This window comes from Bos indicus, chromosome 23 (genome assembly GCF_029378745.1).
Source record: "Bos indicus isolate NIAB-ARS_2022 breed Sahiwal x Tharparkar chromosome 23, NIAB-ARS_B.indTharparkar_mat_pri_1.0, whole genome shotgun sequence".
Lineage (NCBI taxonomy): Eukaryota > Metazoa > Chordata > Mammalia > Artiodactyla > Bovidae > Bos > Bos indicus.
In genome coordinates this window covers 11,951,769-11,972,884 of record NC_091782.1, presented here as the reverse complement: position 1 = coordinate 11,972,884, position 21,116 = coordinate 11,951,769, and the positions used below count along the sequence as shown (strand labels likewise).

Sequence of the window (21,116 nt, the reverse complement as noted above, 5' to 3'; positions counted from 1 at the left end):
CTTGGCTGTGTTATACACTAGCTCCTTGTTTTATCTATTTTTTCTATAGTAGTATGCATCTGGTAATCTCAAGCTCCTAATTGATTCCTCTCCTTTCCTCTGTGGTAACCATAAATTGGTTTTCTATGTCTGTGAGTCTGCTTCTGTTTTGTAAATAAGTTCACTTATATCATTTTGTTAAACTCCACATATAAGCAATATCACATGATATTTATCTTGCTCTGATTTACTTCACTTAGTATGGTAATCTCTAGGTCTATCCACGATGTTGAAAATGGCATTATTTCTTTTCATGGCTGAGTAATATTCCGCGATATGTATGTACCACATCTTCTTTATCCATTCCTCTGTCAGTGGACACTCAGGTTGCTTCCATGTCTTGGCTATTGTAAATAGTGCTGCTATGAAATTGGGGTTTTCATAGCAAAAAGATATGCATATGTTTTTGAACTAGAGTTTCTGTTTTTTTCCAGATATGTACCAGGGAGTGTGACTGCTGGATCATGTGGTAACTCTAGTTTTAGTTTTTTAAGGGACCTCCATGCTGTTCTCCATGGTGGCTGCACCGATTTACATTCCCATCAACAGTGTAGGAGAGTCCCCTTTTCTCCATACCCTCTCCAGCATCTATTATTCGTAGACTTTTAGAAGATGGCCATCCTGAGTGGTGTGAGGTGATACCGTATTGTAGTTTTGATTTACATTTCTTTAATAATTAGCAAAGTTGGGCATCTTTTCACATGCTGTTAGCTATCTGTATGTCTTCTTTGGAAAATAAAATATTGATTTAAGGAAAATCATGGTGGTGGAAGAAGTTACATGGAAGTTGTGGTGCAAATAAGTAAAATCATCTTCACTGAAGAAGTTAAAAAATATCTAAAATTAAAAAAAAAATCTAAAATTGGAAATTTAAGAAAAAGCAATGTTATTTAGAAACAAGGTGATAAATAACAGAAGAAACAACTAAAAGCATTGAAAGCAGCTGCTTGCTGATTAACTCCAGTGGCAGTGGGTGGGGCAAGAAACTGCTATTTATCCTTATAATATTGTAGATAATTTTGTGTTTTTCAAGCCCATACTATTTCGATAAAAATAAAAACGAAATTAAAAGTTACATGAGTCCAATGTGAAAAATTTGGAAAGTATAGGAAAATATAAGAAAGAAATAAAAAAAAAAAAGAAAGAAAGAAATAATAACCACTCATAATCCTTCCAACTCAGAGAAAGTAACTATGTACATATTTGAGGAATAGGATCATTAAATGAATTTGATATTAAGCTTTTAAATTTGAGGATTTAATCTGAGGGTTTTAAACTATCATAAATTAGATATAAATGGACAAATACTATAATGAAAGTACAATACTGGAGACTTCCCTGGTGGTCCGGTGGCTAAGGCTCCCAATGTAGGGGGCTTGAGTTCAACCTTTGGTCAGGGGATTTAGACCCAAAGATCCCACAGGCCACAACGAAGATGGAAGACCCTACATGCTGCAACTAAGATTCAGAGAGGCCAAATAAAGAAATAAATATTTTTAAAAAGAGTATAATACTGTATGTAAAATATTGCAGGTATAATTACATATAGTATAATCATATACAGTATTATCCCATTTGTGTTTATGAGTGTATTAGAAAGTAATCTGTACACCTGAAACTGATATAAAGAAAAAGGAAAATTGCTAACCACTTGGCAGTTAATTTATTCTAATGAAATTTGTGATTCCCAATACACTACTACGGTTCCCTGGTGGCTCAGAGGTTAAAGCGTCTGCCTGCAATGCAGGAGACCTGGGTTCGATCCCTGGGTCAGGAAGATCCCCTGGAGAAGGAAATGGCAACCCACTCCAGTATTCTTTCCTGGAGAATCCCATGGACAGAGGAGCCTGGTGGGCTACAGTCCATGGGGTCACAAAGAGTCGGACATGACGGAGCGACTTCACTTCTCTTCACTTCAATACACTACTCAACGTAACAATAAACATTATTATCTGCAATGATAACTTTCAGCCAGTTGAGGACATCTAGTTGCTTAAAAGTTCATTAAAATAAATAAAACATAATTGGGGGGGAGGCGGTTATTTTTAGGGACCGAAACAAGACAGACCTAAAACTGCAGCTTTTGGGAGAACCATCTGTTCTTGCCAGTCTTGTATCTCTCCTCAGACTTGAACTTGGCCTCTCGTTTGGCCTTGCGTTTGACAACAGGTTCTCTGAAGATGTCCTCATTGACCACAGCTTTGTCCAAGGGGTTATCCACAGAGTAGTTTGTGGGCCTGAGTTGATTGGAATGATAAACTTTCTCAGAAGACTTGATCTTTGACTTCTTGGCAGTTTTCTTCTTGCCTATGGCACTTGTCACTTTGCAGGAATAGCAATCAATTCCAGCCACCAGAACATGGTTGTAGATTCGGCCTGAGGTGCCATCATCAATGTTCTTCATGATGACTGTTTTGCGTTCGGAGTAGTGACCAGCCAAGACCAGCATCACATTCTGGGTATCATGAACTTGCCCATTTTGGCAGCAATCTCTCAGGGCTACAGCAGAAAGCACAAAATATTAGAAGGAAAGAAAAGAAAAGGGAAGGAGGGAAGGAAGGAAGTAGTCTGAAGGAATACCTACCAAAATGTTGCTTGGCAGTGACTGGGGCTGGGATTGAAAGTAGGGTGGGCAAGTGAGGTGTTAGGACTCACAGTGTAAGGAAACACGCTCGAAGGATCAAGAGCATGCGAGTGCAGGGGCCTTCAGTGCTGCAGAGACATCCCTAGATGCCTCCCTTGCCTCTGTCTTTGCCCTGATGAGGACCAAGAGCTGCTGGATTGTGGGAATTTTCTCCTTCTTTTTCATTCAGATATATGTTTAAATTCCTTATTACTCCAAGGTATGTGGGCCAGTGGCATTAGAACCACCTGGGAACTTGTTTGAAATTCAGAATCTTAGCTCTGCCCCAGGCTTTCTGAATCAGAAACTGCATTTTATTTTATTTTTTCCTTTCTGGCTGTACCACGAAGCACGCTGAACTTCCCTGACCAGGGAGAGAACCCCTGGCCCCTCCAGTGGAAGCCAGAAGTCTTAACCACTGGACCACCAGGGAAGTCCAGAATCTGCATTTTAACTGAATCGAAGGGGATTTGTTTGCACATTGAAGTCTGAGAAACACTGGGCTAGCAGGCACCACGCACGGTTCCTGCCCTCAACTGGAGGGAATACTCAGAGGCAGTTGAAGTCACGGCCACCAGAGGGTCGGACACACACTGCCAGGGATAAGAAGCCTATTCCCTAAGGAACTGTGGTCTTTGCCAAGAGGCTGAGTTTCAGTTGGTGATACAATCACAGGTCCCCTTGACAGAGGAAGAGCAGGTATTACCTTTGGGACAAAGAACAATTCAGAGCAATGTTTAAAGAGAAGGAAAGGGTTAATGGGTGTGAAACTGGGGAAAGGAGCAAGACAGAAAAAAAGAAAGGTGCTAATATTCGAACCAAGTAATTCAAGTCCCACAGAGATGAAGAATGACAGTATACTATAAGCTTGTTTATCCAAGAGTTTTTTAGAGAAAACTGTTATAAAACAGAAACTTGGATTTGGTGAGTTATATCAAAATTATAAAAAGGCAGAGATAATATAGAATAGAAAATACAAAGGAAATGACTCTGTTCAGTGTTCCCATTAACCAAAAGTCAATTAATAAGGGTCCTGCTATATGTCTGTCCTCCATTTGATGGTTTAGTCTCTAAGGCCTGTCCGACTCTTGCAGTCCCACGGACTGTAGCCTACCAGGTTCCTCTGTCCAGGGGATTCTCCAGGCAAGAATACTGGAGTGGGTTGCCATTTCCTTCTCCAGGGGATCTTCTTGAAGCAGAAATCAAACCCAGGTCTCCTGCATTGTAGGCAGTTTCTTTTCTGACTGAGATACGAGGGAAGTCTGTTTCTCCATTTAGATTAGTAAAATAGATTAAAAGAGAAGAGCAAAGAAATATATACTGCCAGGGCAAATATTATTGGCTGTATGAGCCAATATTCATTTCTCACTAACCTCTTTTTTCTTTTTTTTTAACCTCTTTTTTCTTTGCCTGCCTCTCTAGAAGATCATAAAAAGCTGAGTTTGCTTTCCCAGGAAGAATGACCATGTGATACAATTCTGGCCAATGAGACCTCTGTGGATGTCCCTAGAAATTACATGGAGCCATCACCACTCTTACCAGAATGGATTCAGAATGATCGTTCCAGGGCCTGAAGTCGGGTTAAGGTGAGGTGAGCAAGACATTCACCTTGGCATAAGATTTATAAGGGTGGCAAAAAATCAGTAATCAAAGTAATATTTCAATGCAATATTTTAAAAAAATACCAGTTAATGCAAAAAAAATTCATAATGAATGAAATAACATTTGAAATAAAGGCCAGATCTGACAACACCAGAGTTTCAGAGTGAGGCAAATGAAGCTCAGTATTATAAGAGTAGGATCAGATCACCCTAATTTCCAACTCACAGGTGAGGGCAGGGTGGGGGGTCGAGGGTGGGGATCAAGGTGAATAAGTGATTGGTGGCACTTAGGTTTTGTGCCTACTCTCTAGCTGTAGGAGCCTAAAAAAAAAGAGGTTATCTGCAATTTTCAGTTTTGAGAGGAAGAAGTGGGAAATACAGGAAAGGATTCAGGAGCATGATGGTCAAAAAGAATGACGTGTCCACTACACTTACTGGAGTCATGGTAAAGTGCCACCATTTGGCCACTCCAGTATTCTTGCCTGGAGAATCCCAGAGACAGAGGAGCCTAGTGGGCTGCTGTCTCTGGGGTCGCAGAGTCGGAGACGACTAGCAGCAGCAGCAGCAGGGCTAGATCAGCAATCAGGTTTCTCAGGAGGCAGGTAATGTGGTCTAGTAGTCCCATCTTTTTAGTGTAGTCAATGAAGCAAAAGTAGATGTCTTTCTGGAATTCCCTTGCTTTTTCTATGATCTGGTGGATGTTGGCAATTTGATCTCTGGTTCCTCTGTCTTTTCTAAATCCAGCTTGTACATCTAGAAGCTCATATACTGTTGAAGCCTAGCTTGAAGTGTTGCAGGAAGGAGGACCCTTTCCAGGGCCCGAAACTGGGCTCTTGTCTAACACTCGGAAATGAATTGTCTGAGGAGACACATGTGCTGACAAAGTAAGAGATTTTATTGGGAAAGAGCACCCTGGTGGAGAGAGCAGCAGGGTAAGGGAACCCGGGAGAACAGCTCTGCAGAACTGGCTTGCAGTCTTGGGTTTTATGGAGATGGGATTAGTTTCTGGGTTGTCTTTAGCCAATCATTCTGACTCAGAGTTCTTCCTGGTGGTGCACGCCTTGTTCAGCCAAGATAGATGCCAGCGAAAAGGATTCTGGGAGGCGGTCAGACATGCGGTGTCTCCTTTTGACCTTTCCCGAACTCTTCCAGTTGGTGGTTGCTTATTAGTTCTGTGTTCCTTAACAGGACCTCCTGTCATTAGCAACTCATGCAAATAGTTACTATGGTGCCTGGCCAGGGTGGGAAGTTTCAATCAGTGTGCTTCCCCTAACAACTCTCCCCTGAAAGACTTCATACTCAAGATACTTCTTGGGAATTGGAGCAGAGGTCTTTCTTCTGTAACTTCTTCCTGCTGTGCATGGGTGTAGGCCTGCCTAGCAGAGCAGAAGTCTCTCTCTACCTGATTTAAGCCAAGTTATTTTTTGCTTGAAACCAGCATTCACCCTTGTAAATAACAGCAATTTAGTTCGAAACTGTTGGCTCCTCTCAGAGATGAAATAGACAGGGGCCAAACAGGAGACCCACCAGGATGGTCATTACTGGTCCCCAGAAACAGGAGGCAACATTTGGGGTGAGGGCTGCAGGGTTTGTGACTTTGTTTTTTTTTTTTTAATTGGTTGGTTGTGAGGCAACAGAGCTATGCTCCAGGAATCTTGTATTTAGTCCTCCACCTGGGTCAGGGCTCCAATTCTGTAGAAGAACTCAAAGACATTGTTATGCATATTTCTTTGAGAAGGAACCAGGACCATGTCTGGAGGCTGTACCAACCTTTGATTGTTTCTCCTCTCTTTCGGTATCCCCTCCCTTTCCTGATTAGCAATTGTTTGAATCCACCCTTTAGAACTCAGGGGAGGTCAAGGAGGCTGAATGAAGCCTATATCCTACCGACAAGAAATGGAGAACACAGAACAGATCTGTACTCCAGGGCCCCACAGAGTTCTGCTCAGTTTTAATTTAGGGAACTAGGCAACTATGACTGTCATAACTTCCTGTCAAAATGGAGCATAGGACTGCCTCAGCTTGGAGTATAGACACTGAATTGGAAGTATTCCTGAGTTCCAAGTTCTAGATCTGAGTCTTGTATGATTAAAATCTCAATTCCTTGGTCTGCCATTTTGGTGTAACATACCCAATTAGAAGTAATTGGAGGAATGATAACTGGAATTTTAATAGACAAAATAAATCTCGTTTCTTTTTAGAAGAATAGGCCTGAAACCCAGTCTGGACCTGGCACTTCAGGGAGACTTGTAGCCAGGTAGCCAGTTGCCTAGCTTTATAAAAAGTAAGGTTGCAGTTACTAGCTTCAGCAGACATTGTTTTGAGAATGGTGGCATCCAAGCCTGACACGACTCAGAAAACTCAAGTGTTTAGCAATACAAGGTCTAATCTGAAAGTACACCCAGAGCATTGCCTAGTTATTTCCCAGGATATCTGAACCATAGCTACTCTATTTTGACTTTTAATTGTAAAATTTTCCTTAATAGCCAAAGCAGATGTTACCATTAATGATGTCAATGTTTCTCTAGGTATGAAAAGATGCAAGAATTGGGACTCATAAAATCTTCTCCTAAAAAGATCTAACTATCTGAAGACCTGTTCTGCCAGTTTTTCCCAGAGCACAGAGGGCCTCATTTCCGATTTTCACCCTGAACTCCTTTCAGGGGAGTTGAAGGTCAGCTGTTGCAGTGGCCATGATTTAATCTTTGTGGATATAGATGGCAAGTGTCAGTTTTCAGTTGGCAGAGCCCCTTTTCACTCCTAAATTTGACCATGATTCTGAGGGGGGCATTTCATGACCATTTTATCCCATGGTGCTGAGAATCTCCATTCTCAGGTTTGGCAAAGATTTTGCTGACAGGCCACTCAACGTTCTAGGCCATAAAACAGTATCCAAAATTCTCTGGAACACCTGTCTTACTAGCCTCTTAGTCCAGGAAAACATTCCGTTTTGTTGCTTCTTCCCATATCTAGAGTTACACTGTTACCATCATCGATCTCACATGCAACTATATATTATTTTATCAGAGGCCTCAGTCACACATTTGGCAGTGTAAGAAACAGCAATTTTATAAAACAGATGAAATACAAATAACATAGCTAGCAGTATTAGTAAAGTCATAAGTAAAACTTAAGTTAAGAACTGCCATTAGATGTAGCCCAGTATATCCCAGGTCATCTGACTTAGTCTACTCTGTATGAATCTTTATCTTCCAGGGAAATTATATAGTGGCACTGTCTGTAAGGCACATAGCCCAGTTATCTGTTGTTAAAAAACAAAAATTCCACTAAGTAAACCCTTAAGTTGTAATTGACTTTGTTCAGTCTTTGTGAATCAGGCAGTATCCCAGCTAGCACAGAGAAAGGTGCTTGCAGACCTTGTGCAGAATGGATGGTTTTTACAGGCAGGAGTAAGGTGGGCAAGGAAGCAATTAGCAAATGAAAGGAAAGGATTGTTTTAGGCCAGATCACCTTATGTGGGGAAAGGATGAGTTTGAGTCATGCAGATTCCATCTTCTTCCTTTGTAGGGGTTGTGGAGGGTGGGATGGAGAGGGTCCAAATGACAGATTACCTTGTTGGTGCTCGTCAGAAAATTCCAGGATGAATGACTGAGACTACATTCCCAGGGAAAGTAAAAACTGCAATTAGATGAGGTATTAAATCTAAGTTTGTTATATTGGGCTTCAGCATAAATGATGCCGTTTTGGGCCTATGGTTTCCTTTTTAACACTACAAACACCCTTTGTAACCAAAAAGGCCCAACTGTACAGTACAAGGAACTCTGCTCAATATTCTATAATAATCTAAGCGGGAAAAGAATTTTAAAAAGAATAGATATATTTATATGTATAAATGAATCACTTTGCTGTATACCTGAAACTAACACAACATTGTAAATCAATTATAGTCCACTATAAAGAGAGAACGGAGAAGGAAATGGCAGCCCACTCTCCAGTGTTCTTGCCTGGAGAGTCCCGGGGACAGGGGAGCCTGGTGGGCTGCCGTCTCTGGGGTCGCACAGAGTCGGACACGACTGAAGTGACTTAGCAGCAGCAGCATAAAGAGAGAAGGCAATGGCACCCCACTCCAGTACTCTTGCCTGGAGAATCCCATGGATGGAGGAGCCTGGAGGGCTGCAGTCCATGGGGTAGGTGAGAGTCGGACACGACTGAGCGACTTCACTTTCACTTTTCACTTTCGTGCATTGGAGAAGGAAATGGCAACCCACTCCAGTGTTCTTGCCTGGAACACTGTTCTTGCTCTCCCAGGGACGGGGGAGCCTGGTGGGCTGCCGTGTATGGGGTCGCACAGAGTTGGACACGACTGAAGTGACTTAGCAGCAGCATAAAATAAAAGTTAAAAAGTAAATGTTAAAAAATAAAAATAAAGGGCAAGACCTTGATCTTGAAAAGTAAAACAACAGCAGCTTAACCTTTGTGACTTGCCAAAGAGACGTGACGGTCAGAATGGCTGTTTTCTAAAAGATAATAAGATGTGGAGAGAAGGCAATCCTCACGCACTATTGGTGGGAATGGAAATTGGTGCAACTACTATGATAAAAAATTAAAAATAGAACCACTGTTTGATTCAGCTTCTACTCTTGAGTATTTATCCAAAGAAAACAAGAACACTAACTAGAAAAGATACATGCATTCCTATGTTCATTGCAGCATTACTTGAAATAACCAGGTTATGAAAGCAACCTAAGCACCCAACAATAGATGAATGAATAAAGATGTAATATATAAATATATACATATAATATTCATATATGGATATTAATCAGCCATGAAAAAGAACAAAATCTTGCCATTTGCGACAACATGGATGGACCTAGAGGTCCATATTACGCTAAGTGAAGTTAGATGGAGAAAGACAAATGCCATATGATTTCACTTATATGTAGAATGAACAAACATAAAGCAGAAACAGTTATAGATACAAAGAACAAATTGGTGGTTGCTAGAGGGGAGGCAGGTAAGAATGGTGGGGGAAAAAGGTAAGAGAGATTAAAAGTACAAGCTTCTAGTTACAAAATGAATGAGTCATAGGTCTGAAATGTACAGTGTGGAGAATTTAGTCAATAACTATGTAATATCTTTGTATGGTGACACTAGTAAATAGACTTACATCATTTTGAAATGTGGGCTTCCCCGGTGGCTCAGTGGTAAAGAACCCACCTGCAATGCAGGAGACACAGGTTTGATCCCTGGTTTGGGAAGATCTCCTAGAGGAGGGTATGGCAACTCATTCCAGGATTCTTGTCTGGAGAATCCCATGGACAGAGGAGCCTGGCAGGCTATAGTCCATAGGGTCGAAAAGAGTCAGACATGACTGAACACGCATGCACACACACAGGCATTTTGAGATATATAGAAATATTGAGACAGTATGTTGTAGAACAGGAACTAAAGTTGTAGATAAATTATACATCAAAAACAAATAAATGAACTCAACTTATAGAAAAGGGTATCAAATTTGTGATTACCAGAGCAGGGAGGGGAAGTTGAATGAAGGTGGTCAAAAGGCACAAACTTCCAGATTTAAGTACTAGGAATGTAATGGACACTATGATAAATATAATTAACACTGCTGTATACTATATATGAAAGTTTTGTTTCTTTTTAAAAAAAATTTATCTTATTTTGCAAGACAAGGGAGACTAACTTGACTTGGTCACTTCTTGCTTATGCCTCTGGAAATCATGGGCAGAACTTAAACTCTTCGCCAATATTTTTATGAGGTAACCACTAACCAATTCCCTATCATTTAAGAAAAGTCTAATATTGTAACCAATCACTGTGAAGAATAAGCAGTCACTGGGGTCGCTAAGAGTCAGGCACAACTGAGCGACTTCACTTTCACTTTTCACTTTCATGCATTGGAGAAGGAAATGGCAACCCACTCCAGTGTTCTTGCCTGGAGAATCCCAGGGACGGGGGAGCCTGGTGGGCTGCCGTCTATGAGGTCGCACAGAGTCGGACATGATTGAAGTGACTTAGCAGCAGCAGCAGCCTCCTCACTAATGTTGTTATTGTTTAGTTGCTAAGTTGTGACTGACTCTTGTGATCCCATAGACTGTAGCGCTCCAGGCTCCTAAGACCATGGGATTTCCCAGGCAAGAATACTGAAGTGGGTTGCTGTTTCCTTCCCCAGGGGATCTTCCCGACCCAGGGATTGAACTTGTGTCTCCTGCATTACAGGTGGATTCTTTACCAGTTGAGCCACAAGGGAAGCCCTAAAGTTTTGTTTCTTTAGCTTTGTATTTATATGAGATGATGGATGTTTACTAAGCTTATTGTCATAGTCATTTCATGAGATAGGTCAAATTATTATTTTGGACACCTTAAATTTATACAGTGCTATATGTCAATTATACCTCAATAATTATGGAAGAAGAAAAAAATAAAAGAGTTGTGAGGATCACATGAGATTAAGTTCTTGCATGTGGTTCATAAACTGAAAAGTGCTATGCAAAAGTCTGGAACTGTAACTAAGTCGTTAAGGATAGGGAAGACTTTAACAAAAGGCACTGGGGAAGAAGGGCCTCTGGGCAGGGAGAATGAAAAGCAAAGTGGTTTTTTTGTGCTGAGACTAAAGGAAACTGGGCTTTGAAGTCTAGCAAGATGAAAGCAGTCAAGGAAAGCCTATGTTTTTAAGACCATTAAGTAAACAAAGGACCCCAAGCTTAAAGGATTAAAACCAAGCCTTATGGTCTTACACAGATACACAAGAGCCTGGGGGCACATAATACCACAAAACAGTAATGAATGACTTGCACACATGCTTCTTTCGCTGCCTAGATGGCCTCTGTTGAAGGCAGGCAGGGGCATTGTCATCTTTGTTTCCAGGAGCCTGATAATTTCTGCTCAAGGGCACTGCGCTCCATTCTCAAGGAACCAGTGGGCGTCCAAAAGTCTTGGGTCCTCGCTAACCCAAGGGATGGGACAGACTCCGCAGCTGGGTAGCCTTGAAAAGCAGGTTCTGTGCACACTGGGGTGCCCTCCCCGTATCCGGTATCAGATGTCCAAACCTATGAGAGCTCACCCCATCCAAGGCAGAGTATGCTAATCCTTACTTTAAGGGAGTGTAGATGGGCGTGGGGGTGGGGGTGGGGAGGGCTAGGGGGTGGGGTGGGTGGGGACCGATTTATGATGGAAATCAAGAGTTGGTTGGGGACCATGACTACAACAAGTGAAAAAACTTAATGGAACTACGCAGATGGGCGCGAGTACGCGCGCACACGCAAAAATGAGTGCAAGCCTGAGTGGTTAAATCTGAGGTTTGTCATCTAGTTAATTGCTTCGGTCTAGTCCATTGGACAGGACAGGACAGGGAGGCCTGGCGTGCTGCGATTCATGGGGTCGCAAAGAGTCGGACACGACTGAGCGACTGATCTGATCTGAGTCCACTGTACTCCGCCGATATTAATTTCCTGGTTTTGATAACGCAGTGTAGTTATGTAAGGTGTTGAGAGAAGCTGGATGGGTGATGGGTAAGAGGGACCTTTTTGTACTAATTCTGTCACTTTGGGGGAGAGTTTATAATTATTTCAAAATGAAAAACAAAAAAAACAAAAGGACTCTCACGGCAAGCCTAGCCCGGTCCCGCCCACCCCGAAAAGGACCCACCCCTCAAGCTTCTTCGCTCAACTCGGCCTCTCCTGCCCGGAGGAGGCGAGGAGGGGCGGGGCGGGGAGGGGGGCGCATGCGCAGACCCGGAACTCGCGCCGCGGCTCCGGGAAGTCACGCTTGCGCAGTCTGTCACCCTGGTAGGCGCGCCAGCCTGTCTCCGCGGTGGGAGACTGGGCAGCCTCGGCCCCTGCGCTTGCCGTCTTTTCCGGCAGTTGGGGCTCTTCCTGTCGTCTTCACACCCGCAACCGCCCCGCGGCCCCCTACTTCAGAGTCCCTGACGCGTCCCCACCCCTCCTCCGGTCGGCTGGCAGCTGCTGCGGGGGTTTCGCCTTGCCTCACTTCGAGACCGCTGGCCCGGCTGGCGTCTGCGGCTGTTCGCCGCCCCCAGCCCTGCCTCTCCCCTCAGCCCGGGGCTCCGGTGAGTGTCTTGCTGCCGTTGTCTTCCGTCCATCCCGGCCTTTTCCTTTCTCTCCTCTTTCCCTGACTCTTTTTTGGGGTTTTCCCTTTCCCGCCGGCGTCTTCTTTCCAGCCCTGCCCTTTCGGCCCCTGCTGTCAGTGCTTTTCCTCCCGGCTTCCAGAGGCTCCTGGCCGGTCCTCCACATGGTTTCCCAGGCTCCGCACCCCGTCCTTTCTGTCTTCGAGTGCTGTTGGGGCGGGGTGCCAGGCTCTCTTCTTTCCATGTCGCTTGCTTTGTCTCCTCGCTGCCACCGCTCAGTCCCCTCCAGGATGTCTGTCGGTCGTTACCAATTTTCACGTCCTTTTCTTTTTTTCTGGAGTCTTAAGAATCTGAGGGGTGTTGTCTGAGGCGGTTGTCGAAAACCACCCCCCTCCCCCACCTTGGGGGGCGGCGGTTACCTTTGCGTCTGCCCCCTTCCCTATGGTTAATCTTAGGGTACCGGGCTTCAGATAATCCAACTGAAAACCACAGGAAAATGTAGTGAAGCCGTCTTTAAAGAAGAGAGTGGAGAAGGAAAGTAAGGACTTGGGGCAGAGTCTGTGCAAAAAGACTTCAAGTGTGCAGAATGGCAGGTAGAGTGACCCAGAGCTCCCACTAGACGAACAGACCCAAAGATAATCTTGTTCTTTTTGAAGTGTACAGGGGAAGACTGGAGTGGAGACCACTGCCTTTCTTCTCCCTTTCAGCGCACTTTGGCTCCGAGTTGGAATTAGCCAGGCAGTGGATGTGGTTTCCCTAAGCGTAAAACAACCGCCACCACAATAACAGGCTCCAGTCTCCCCCAGGCAAGAGATGGCAGCTTCCTCTTAAGGGGATGAGGTCAACTCTATTCCGCTTGGTATAGAAAACCATTCCATGTCCTAACCCCACCCCCGTCATACATACATATTTTCGGCTCCTAGTAATGGGCATAAGAAACCAATTTTTCCTAGCTAATCTTTTATAAGATACTCAACTAAGTGCATAGCATTGTACCCGATATGGGGAAAAATATTAAAAGCATTATAAGACAGGGTGCTTGCTTTCCAGTGAGTTAGAGTTCCAGGAGGAAAAATTAGATATGTGACTATTAAGGAATAGTCTCAGCTCCAGTGTTGAATTGTCCAAATGAAAGATACTAGGTTGTCAGTCACAAAGAAAGAAAGAATTGGTGAGGAAAGGGGATATTTATGGAGTTCACAGGGTACTTTTGTAAAGTCAGTCAGTTAACCATGCATAACTCTCTAGATACAATGATAGTTTTCATTTGATCTTCTTTTAATGTTTGCCCCGACTTGTGAAGATCACATTCTTCTGTTAGATTTCTTTTTTAACTTTTAAGAGTCCTTGCTTACCTATCATTTCTTAATTCTGAGCTGGAGAATGAAAGAAATAGGGCAAGGGCCTCCAGTGGCCTATAGGTCAGGACAAGAAGGCTTGAGTTGTCAAAGCTTGAGGGAGAGTCGTCTTATGGAAAGTACTTGATTGACCCAGAAAACCTATAAATTGCTATAGGGCAATAGTAACTTTTGATGAAAGGTTATTAGAATTATCAATTATGAATTTATGAGCAGAGGAAAAGGATGGGGGGGAGGGTTTGAAGACAGGCCGAAGGGAAGGACAGTGTAACCTTAGCCATTGCATTAGAGACTGAATGAAGGTTGAAAACCATTCTGTTACAACATTATTGGCCTTTTATAGGAGTAACTTTGAGTGCACTTAATCTCCTGTTGATCTTCTACAAAGTTTAGGAAGACATGCTAGCAACTTAAATGGGTCAAAATTTTGTTCTCCAGTTTTTATATACCCATTAATATAAATGTAATTTTGTTCTTTAACTTTGTTGACAACTGAAAATCATTAATTTGCTCAATTTATGTTTACTAACTGCCTGTTATATGGAAGGCATTGTTTTCTTAGCTTAAACACTCTTTAGTTGTGTTTTTATGTGGAAATAATTTCATTTGTTAAAATGTGTATGTATATGTATAGAGACAGACAAGAACATTCTCCGGAAATTTTCAGACAGGGGAGGAGTACTAAGCACTCTCTTGCTTCAGACTTGTTTTTAAATCTGGTTTTAAAATTTCCTCACCAAACTTAGAGAGCATGTGGTTTTCATTGTGGGTGGAGGGGGTACAGGCTGACAAATAAGGAACCACACCCAAGCTTCATAAACCAGACAGAGGTTTAAAAAGAATTCTGATATCCTAAAAACATTTGAGTTTGCTTTGATGTTAGCAGAAACTTCCCCATAAAAAATAACATTTTATAGTAAGATTGAGACGAGTTCAGTGTCTTGAATTTGTGATTACTGATCATTTTAGCACATCGTGAATGACTGAAGTAGAGCCTTGATTTTGAATCTCTTCTCTGAAAAAATTATTCTTTATGTGATTCCCCCCCCAGTATCTTTTTGTAAAATTGCTTAATGTTAAGTCTTTTTTCTTAGTAATAATGTGTTTACACATTTCTTAAAAGGCTACATTTAATCTCCGAAACAATTTTAAAAGCTGCTAATTATCAAGAGGAGAACCTTAAGAAAACTTTTGTAATTAAAAGATGCTTGCTCCTTGGAAGGAAAGCTATGACAAACCTAGACAGTGTATTAAAAAGCAGAGATACCACTTTGCCAAACAAAGGCCTATATAGCAAAGCTAGGGTTTTTCTAGTAGTCATGTACTAATGTGAGAGTTGAACCATAAGGAAGGCTGAATGCCAAAGAATTGATGCTTTTGAATTGTGGTGCTGGATGGAGGAGACTCTTGAGAATCCCTTGGACTGCAAGGAGATCAAACCAGTCAATCCTAAAGGAAATCAACCCTGAATATTCATTGGAAGGACTGATGCTGAAGCTCCCATACTTTGGCTACCTGGTGTGAAGAGCTGAGTCATTGGAAAAGACCTTGATGCTGGGTAAGATTGAGGGCAGGCGGAGGAAGGGTCAACAGAAGATAAGATGGTTGGATGGCATCCTCGATTCAATGGACATGAGTTTGAGCAAACTCTGGGAGATGGTGAAGGCAGGGAAGCCTGGCATGCTGCAGTCCATGGGGGTCACAAAGAGGCGGACACAACTGAGTGACTAAGTAACAACAAAGCTATTTAAACCTCATTGGTATCAGTTTTCAAATATGTAAAACTAGGAAGTTCGGGCCTCTTGTTTTTAAGGTATCTTTCATCACTAAAGTTATGACTCAGGTTTTTTTCTTTTGTAGTATTGTTTCCATCATAGGTCTTTGTTTTAACTTGTCAACTCAAATAGATAGCAGACATCTGTCGAATACCATAAGCCATGTCACAGTACATTTATACCTATAGGTGAAGATTTTAGTCATAGATTTTTTTTTAAATTATAGAAATTTTAAATTTAAAAGTTCTTGGTAACTTAGTACACACTCATTGAAGAAAATGTGGAAAAACACAAACAAGAAGATGATCTGTTGTATTCTCACTGCCTAGAGTTAGACCACTAATAATATTTTTCCCCACTGGTAACATTTTTATATATGTTTCTAATAATTCTGTGCATATACAGTAAACACATAAAAGTGAAATGGTATATGTTCTGTTTTATAACATTATTTTCAATTAGATTGGAAATATTTTTCCTGAAAAATGTTTTTTGTCTTATTCTTTAAAGGCTTGCCTGACAAACATTTAAAGATATTTTAATTGTCTGCATGTTATTTCATTGTAGGACTTTCCCATGATTTAATCAGTTCTGTTCTTGGTTATTCAAGTTACTTGTAGTTTTTCTTTGTCATTACAATGTTGCATTGAATCCCCTTGTGTGTGAATCCTTGTGGGTCTTTGATTCCTTCGAGGTAGATTCCTAGATGGCAAAGAGTGGTACTGTCTGTGTTACATGTTCTTAATATATGTGTCTGGTATTGTGGTCTTGTTCCCTTCTTTCTGAAAAATGCAACGCTCTTCCTTAAGGATATATTCATGTCGCTTTTGCTATATGGTAATTTCTTTGTATGTTTCCACAGCATTTTACTTGTTGATTTGCTTACTGAATTGCTTCTAGTTTCTCCTAACACAGTTGATGGCATAAGGACCATCTTCTATAGTACACATCTTGTTCATGTTCCCTTAAGAGCCTGTGTGGAGTGGGGAAGTCCCTGGCAGTCTGGTGGTTTCGTCTCTGCGCTTCCACTGCAGGGAGCATGGGTTCCATTGGCACAAGAAAAATAAAAAAGGAACCTGTGTGATAGTTTCTCTAGGCCTTATACCTAGGCATGGTAGTTCTGTGTCAAAAAACTTTAATGTATACTTGTTTTCACCAAGTATTCTGTTTGTCTGGGTTTTGTTTTATACTGTTTGTATTCCAGAAAACTTAGGTCAATTTACATTCCTACTAGTAGGGTAGGAGAGTACAGAACTGGTGGATTCCATCTCCAAAACTAATACCTCTTTTTTTTCATTGTTTCTAGCAGCCATGGCAATGACAGGCTCAACACCTTGCTCGTCCATGAGTAGTCACACAAAGGAAAGGGTGACGATGACCAAAGTGACACTGGAGAATTTTTATAGCAACCTTATTGCTCAACATGAAGAACGAGAAATGAGGTAAAGAATTTTGAGAAAATCGAGTCATGGTTTTGGGATCCTTCTCTTGTATCATGAATCACATTTGTAATATGATTGAAAGAAGACAAGAGTAGCAGCAACCATGTTCTAACCAGTTCCATTACAGTGGAGTAACAGTGTCGTTGATTTCCAAGGTCCTTGCTAATAACCCACTTATTTCTATTTCTGTTTACTGGTCAAGAACGTAAAATTCCATGGTACTATAAGAAGTTAATTGGACCAAAACCTTGCAGTTCATCGTTAAGGCACTGTGATATAATGGAAAGAGCAGCATTATGGAGCCAGATCTGGGTTTAGAATCCTGCCTTTACCATCTGGTCGATGTATGAGGTTAGAACAGATTTTTAGTCTTTCTGCACATCAGTTCTCCTATCTGGAAAATGAGGAGAGTACTACTTGCCTTTCAGCATTGCTGTAGGTATTGAATGTAACACATATGAGTACCCACCAAAGTGCGTCACACCTAGTAATCACGTGAGTGGTGGTAGTAGTAGCGTTACTGAGTCGAAGCTCATGCTGCTCGCTGCACTGACAGACCAGTAAATTGAGAGATGAGTTGTTGGGGCAAGGAATAGTGACTTTATTCTGAAAGTGAGAAAACTGAGAAGATGGTGGACTCATAGCTCTAAAGAACCACCTTGCCTAAGGCTTTTCTTCCACTAACTGGAGAGGGAGTAAAGTCAGACATTTCCTGGTTCTAGTCAGCCTCCAGAGGAGTTGTTTTAATTTCTTCCTCCCTGCAATCATTCACAGGTAGGCCTGGTCATGATTGTTCTATGAGTTAAACAAAGGCCTTTTAGCTTAATGCTCATTACTTGAGAGGCAGGGTTACCAGAGATGGGTCATTACATATAATTTAAGCTTATAAGGTGAAATGGCAACCCACTCCAGTGTTCTTGCCTGGAGAATCCGAGGGACAGGGGAGCCTGGTGGGCTGCCGTCTATGGGGTCGCACAGAGTTGGACACGACTGCCTCGACTTAGCAGCAGCAGCAGCAAAGGGTCTTCCCTATTAGAGTGGCAGGTATTGTTACTGATCTAGTGTGTACTATCCATGAAGTAACTCATTTAAAATTTTTTTCCATTATTTTATTAAGAAAATATTCAGAAGCACAGAAAAGTTGAAAGAATTGTTTTCAATAAATACCCATACAGACATCATATAGATTCTACATTTATCATTTATCACATATTGATCTGTCTATCCCTTAATACATTCATTAATTCATCTTAATCTTTTTGCTTGTACTTCAAAGTATGTTGCGGATGTCTGTATGTTTTATCTCTGAATATTTCTGCTTGTATAATGAGTTTGATATATATATTTCTTAAGGGAGTTTAAAGTTTGCATACAATGAAATGTACCACCTTAAGGGTACATTTTGATGAATTTTGACAAAAATATATACCTGTGTAACTTAAATCTTCGGAGAAGGCAATGGCACCCCCCACTCCAGTACTCTTGCCTGGAAAATCCCATGGACGGAGGAGCCTGGTGGGCTGCAGTCCATGGGGTCTCGGAGAGTCAGACACGACTGAGCGACTTCACTTTCACTTTCATGCATTGGAGAAGGAAATGGCAACCTACTCCAGTGTTCTTGCCTGGAGAATCCCAGGGACGGGGGAGCCTGGTGGGCTGCTGTCTATGGGGTCACACAGAGTTGGACACGACTAAAGCGACTTAGCAGCAACTTAAACCTTTCTCAAGACAGACTGTTACCATTACCCCCGAAGGGTCTTTCCTGGAGATTCTTCTTCAACCCCTGGCCACTGCTGTTGTGGTTTTGTTTCTACCATAGATTAATATTGTCTGTTCCATACAAATGGAACATGTAAATGGATTCATTTGAATAAAGCATCTTGCACTCAGCCTAATGTTTTAAAAGTTCATCCATTTTGCTATTGTGTCCATAGTTTGTTCCTTTATATTCCTGAATACCATTCTGTTTTCTGATTATACCATAGTTTGTATGTTCTTTTATTGATAAAAAATTAGGCTTTTTAAAGTTTTTGGCTGTTCTGAGTAAGTTGCTCTGAACATTTATGTATAGATCTTTTTGCGAACATTTGTTTTCAGTTCTTAGGTAAATATTTAGAAATGAAATAGCTGGCTCTTGGCTCATAAATATACATAAATATGTGTTTAGTTTTATGAGAAGTTGCTAGACATTTTTCTAAAATATTTCCAATGATGTATGAGAGTTGTAGTTGCTTTATATATATATTTTTTAAACATTGGTATTGTCAGTCTTTTAACTAGCTGCTTTTGTGGATGCTCAGTGTTATTTGATTGTTTTTTTAATTTGCATTTCCCTAATGATTAAATGATGTTCAACATTTTTATTTATATGCCTTTTGGCCATATTTTCCTTTGTGAAGTGTTTGTTCAATTTTTTTTTTGTTGTTGTTCAAATTTTTTAACTATTGAGTTTTAGAATTTCTTTATACATCTTAGATAGTGATCCTTTGCTGTAGATGTGTTTTGCAAAGTTTCTACCAGTCCGTGGCTTTCCTGTTCATCTAATTTGGCTTTTTTTTTTTTCTTTTGTGGTTATTGCATCCTGTGACCTGTAAGAAACCTTTGCCTACTCCTCAGTCATGAAGATAATTCTATTATGTTTTCTTCTGGAAGTTTTATAGGCTTAGTTTTTATATTTATGTGATCAATCTTGAATTGATAAGTGTGTGGGGTATGAGATGGGGTTTGAAATTTATTTTCCATATGGATATCCAGTTATTTTAGTACTCTTTATTGCAAACTTTCTTTTCCCCATTAAATTGCTTTGGCACTTTTGAAAATCAAATGCCATATAATTGTGAATCTGTCTGGGCTCTTTGTTCTATTTCATTTATCTATCTGTCTGTATGCCAGTATCAGATTGTCTTGATTATCAGAGCTTTGTAGTAAGTTTTGAAGTCAGTATAAGCCTTCAACTTGGTGGTGGTTCTTGTCTTTTTCAAGGTTACTTTGGATATTCTTGGTTTTTTGAATTTACATATACATTTTAAAATCAGCTTATCAGTTTCTGCAGAAAAGCCTGGTGGAATTATGGTTGTAGTTGTATTGAGTCTGTGGATCAGTTTGAGGGAGGGTTGACATCTTTACAATATTGACTTTTTGATGCGTATCAATCTATTTTTGTTCGGTTTTTAATATTTCTTAGCAATAGTTTGTAGTTTTAGGGTGGAGGCATTTCATGTCTTTTGTTTGTCTATTAGTAATATTTTTGGATTTTTTTTATGCTATTGTAAGTGGGTATTTGAAAGTTCATTTTCCACTTTTTTGTTGCTAGCATATAGAACTATAACTGAATTTTGCATATTGACCTTAAACCTTACAACTTGCTAATTTACTTTCATAGTAGCCTTTTTGTAGATTCCTTAGAATTTTCTTTGTAAAGAATCATACCCAGATAGAGTTCTACATCTTCCTTTCCAGTCTGTACACATTTTCTTTCTTTTTACCTTTTCACATTGACTAGGATTTCGGGTGCAGTGTGGAATGTAAGTGATGGGAGTAGACACCTTTTGTTCCCGTTTACAGGGGAAAGCACTGTTTCTCTGTTAGTTATGATGTTAAGGTAGGTTTTTCAAAGATGCTCTTCATTGATTGGGAAAGTTTCCTTATGTTCCTGTTTGAGAATTTTTATCATGAGTGGGTGTTGAATTTTGTCAAATGCTTTTTCTGCATCTTTGAGATGATCGCCTTGTGTTTTCTTTATTCTTCCACTATAGTGAATTACATGGACTGGGTTTTGAATGTTAGACTCACCTTCCATTCTTAGGGTAAAACCCTCTTAGTCAAAATGCATTATTCTCTTTATATATTGCTGGATTCGGTGTGCTAAGGTATGGATAAGGATTTTTGCAATCATTTTCTTCAGGAGGGTAGAAATCATAATTTACATGGGATATATGATTTGATTTTAAATATGCAGCTCTGTATGCAGAATAGCAAGATACTTTATACGGGTGGTGGCTAGCTTTGTTCACTGGGACAAATAAGAGCCTGTACAGTGCTCTTTGTTAGGATCATGGGGCATTCAAAAATAAATTTGTATGCTCTAGGCATGTAAAACCTGTTGGGGATGGTTATTTTCAAATACAACTGCTCTGTTGAAATCAGAGCTTCTGGTGTTACAGTTACAAAGAAATGTTTATGAGTTCTGATTAAGTTACTTATTTTA

At 40.9% G+C, this 21,116-nt stretch overlaps 1 protein-coding gene and 1 pseudogene across 5 annotated transcripts in view; one reads left to right on the top strand and one right to left on the bottom strand.

Moving 5' to 3' along the window:
* Positions 1-2,082: 2,082 nt before the first annotated feature.
* On the bottom strand, positions 2,083-2,517 carry LOC109576870 (large ribosomal subunit protein eL27-like; annotated as a pseudogene).
* Positions 2,518-12,016: 9,499 nt separating this feature from the next.
* STK38 (serine/threonine kinase 38) overlaps positions 12,017-21,116 on the top strand; it is a 41,590-nt gene continuing 32,490 nt past the window's right edge. The window contains exons 1-3 of one of the 5 annotated variants that reach the window (XM_070777879.1): positions 12,017-12,316; positions 14,816-15,250; positions 16,774-16,909. In XM_070777879.1, the coding sequence (XP_070633980.1) occupies positions 15,244-15,250; positions 16,774-16,909 (143 nt within the window). In that variant the 5' untranslated portion in view covers positions 12,017-12,316; positions 14,816-15,243. The remainder of the gene's footprint in view (positions 12,317-14,815; positions 15,251-16,773; positions 16,910-21,116) is intronic. The other 4 variants (XM_070777875.1, XM_070777874.1, XM_070777877.1 and 1 more) reach the window with 4 other exon arrangements.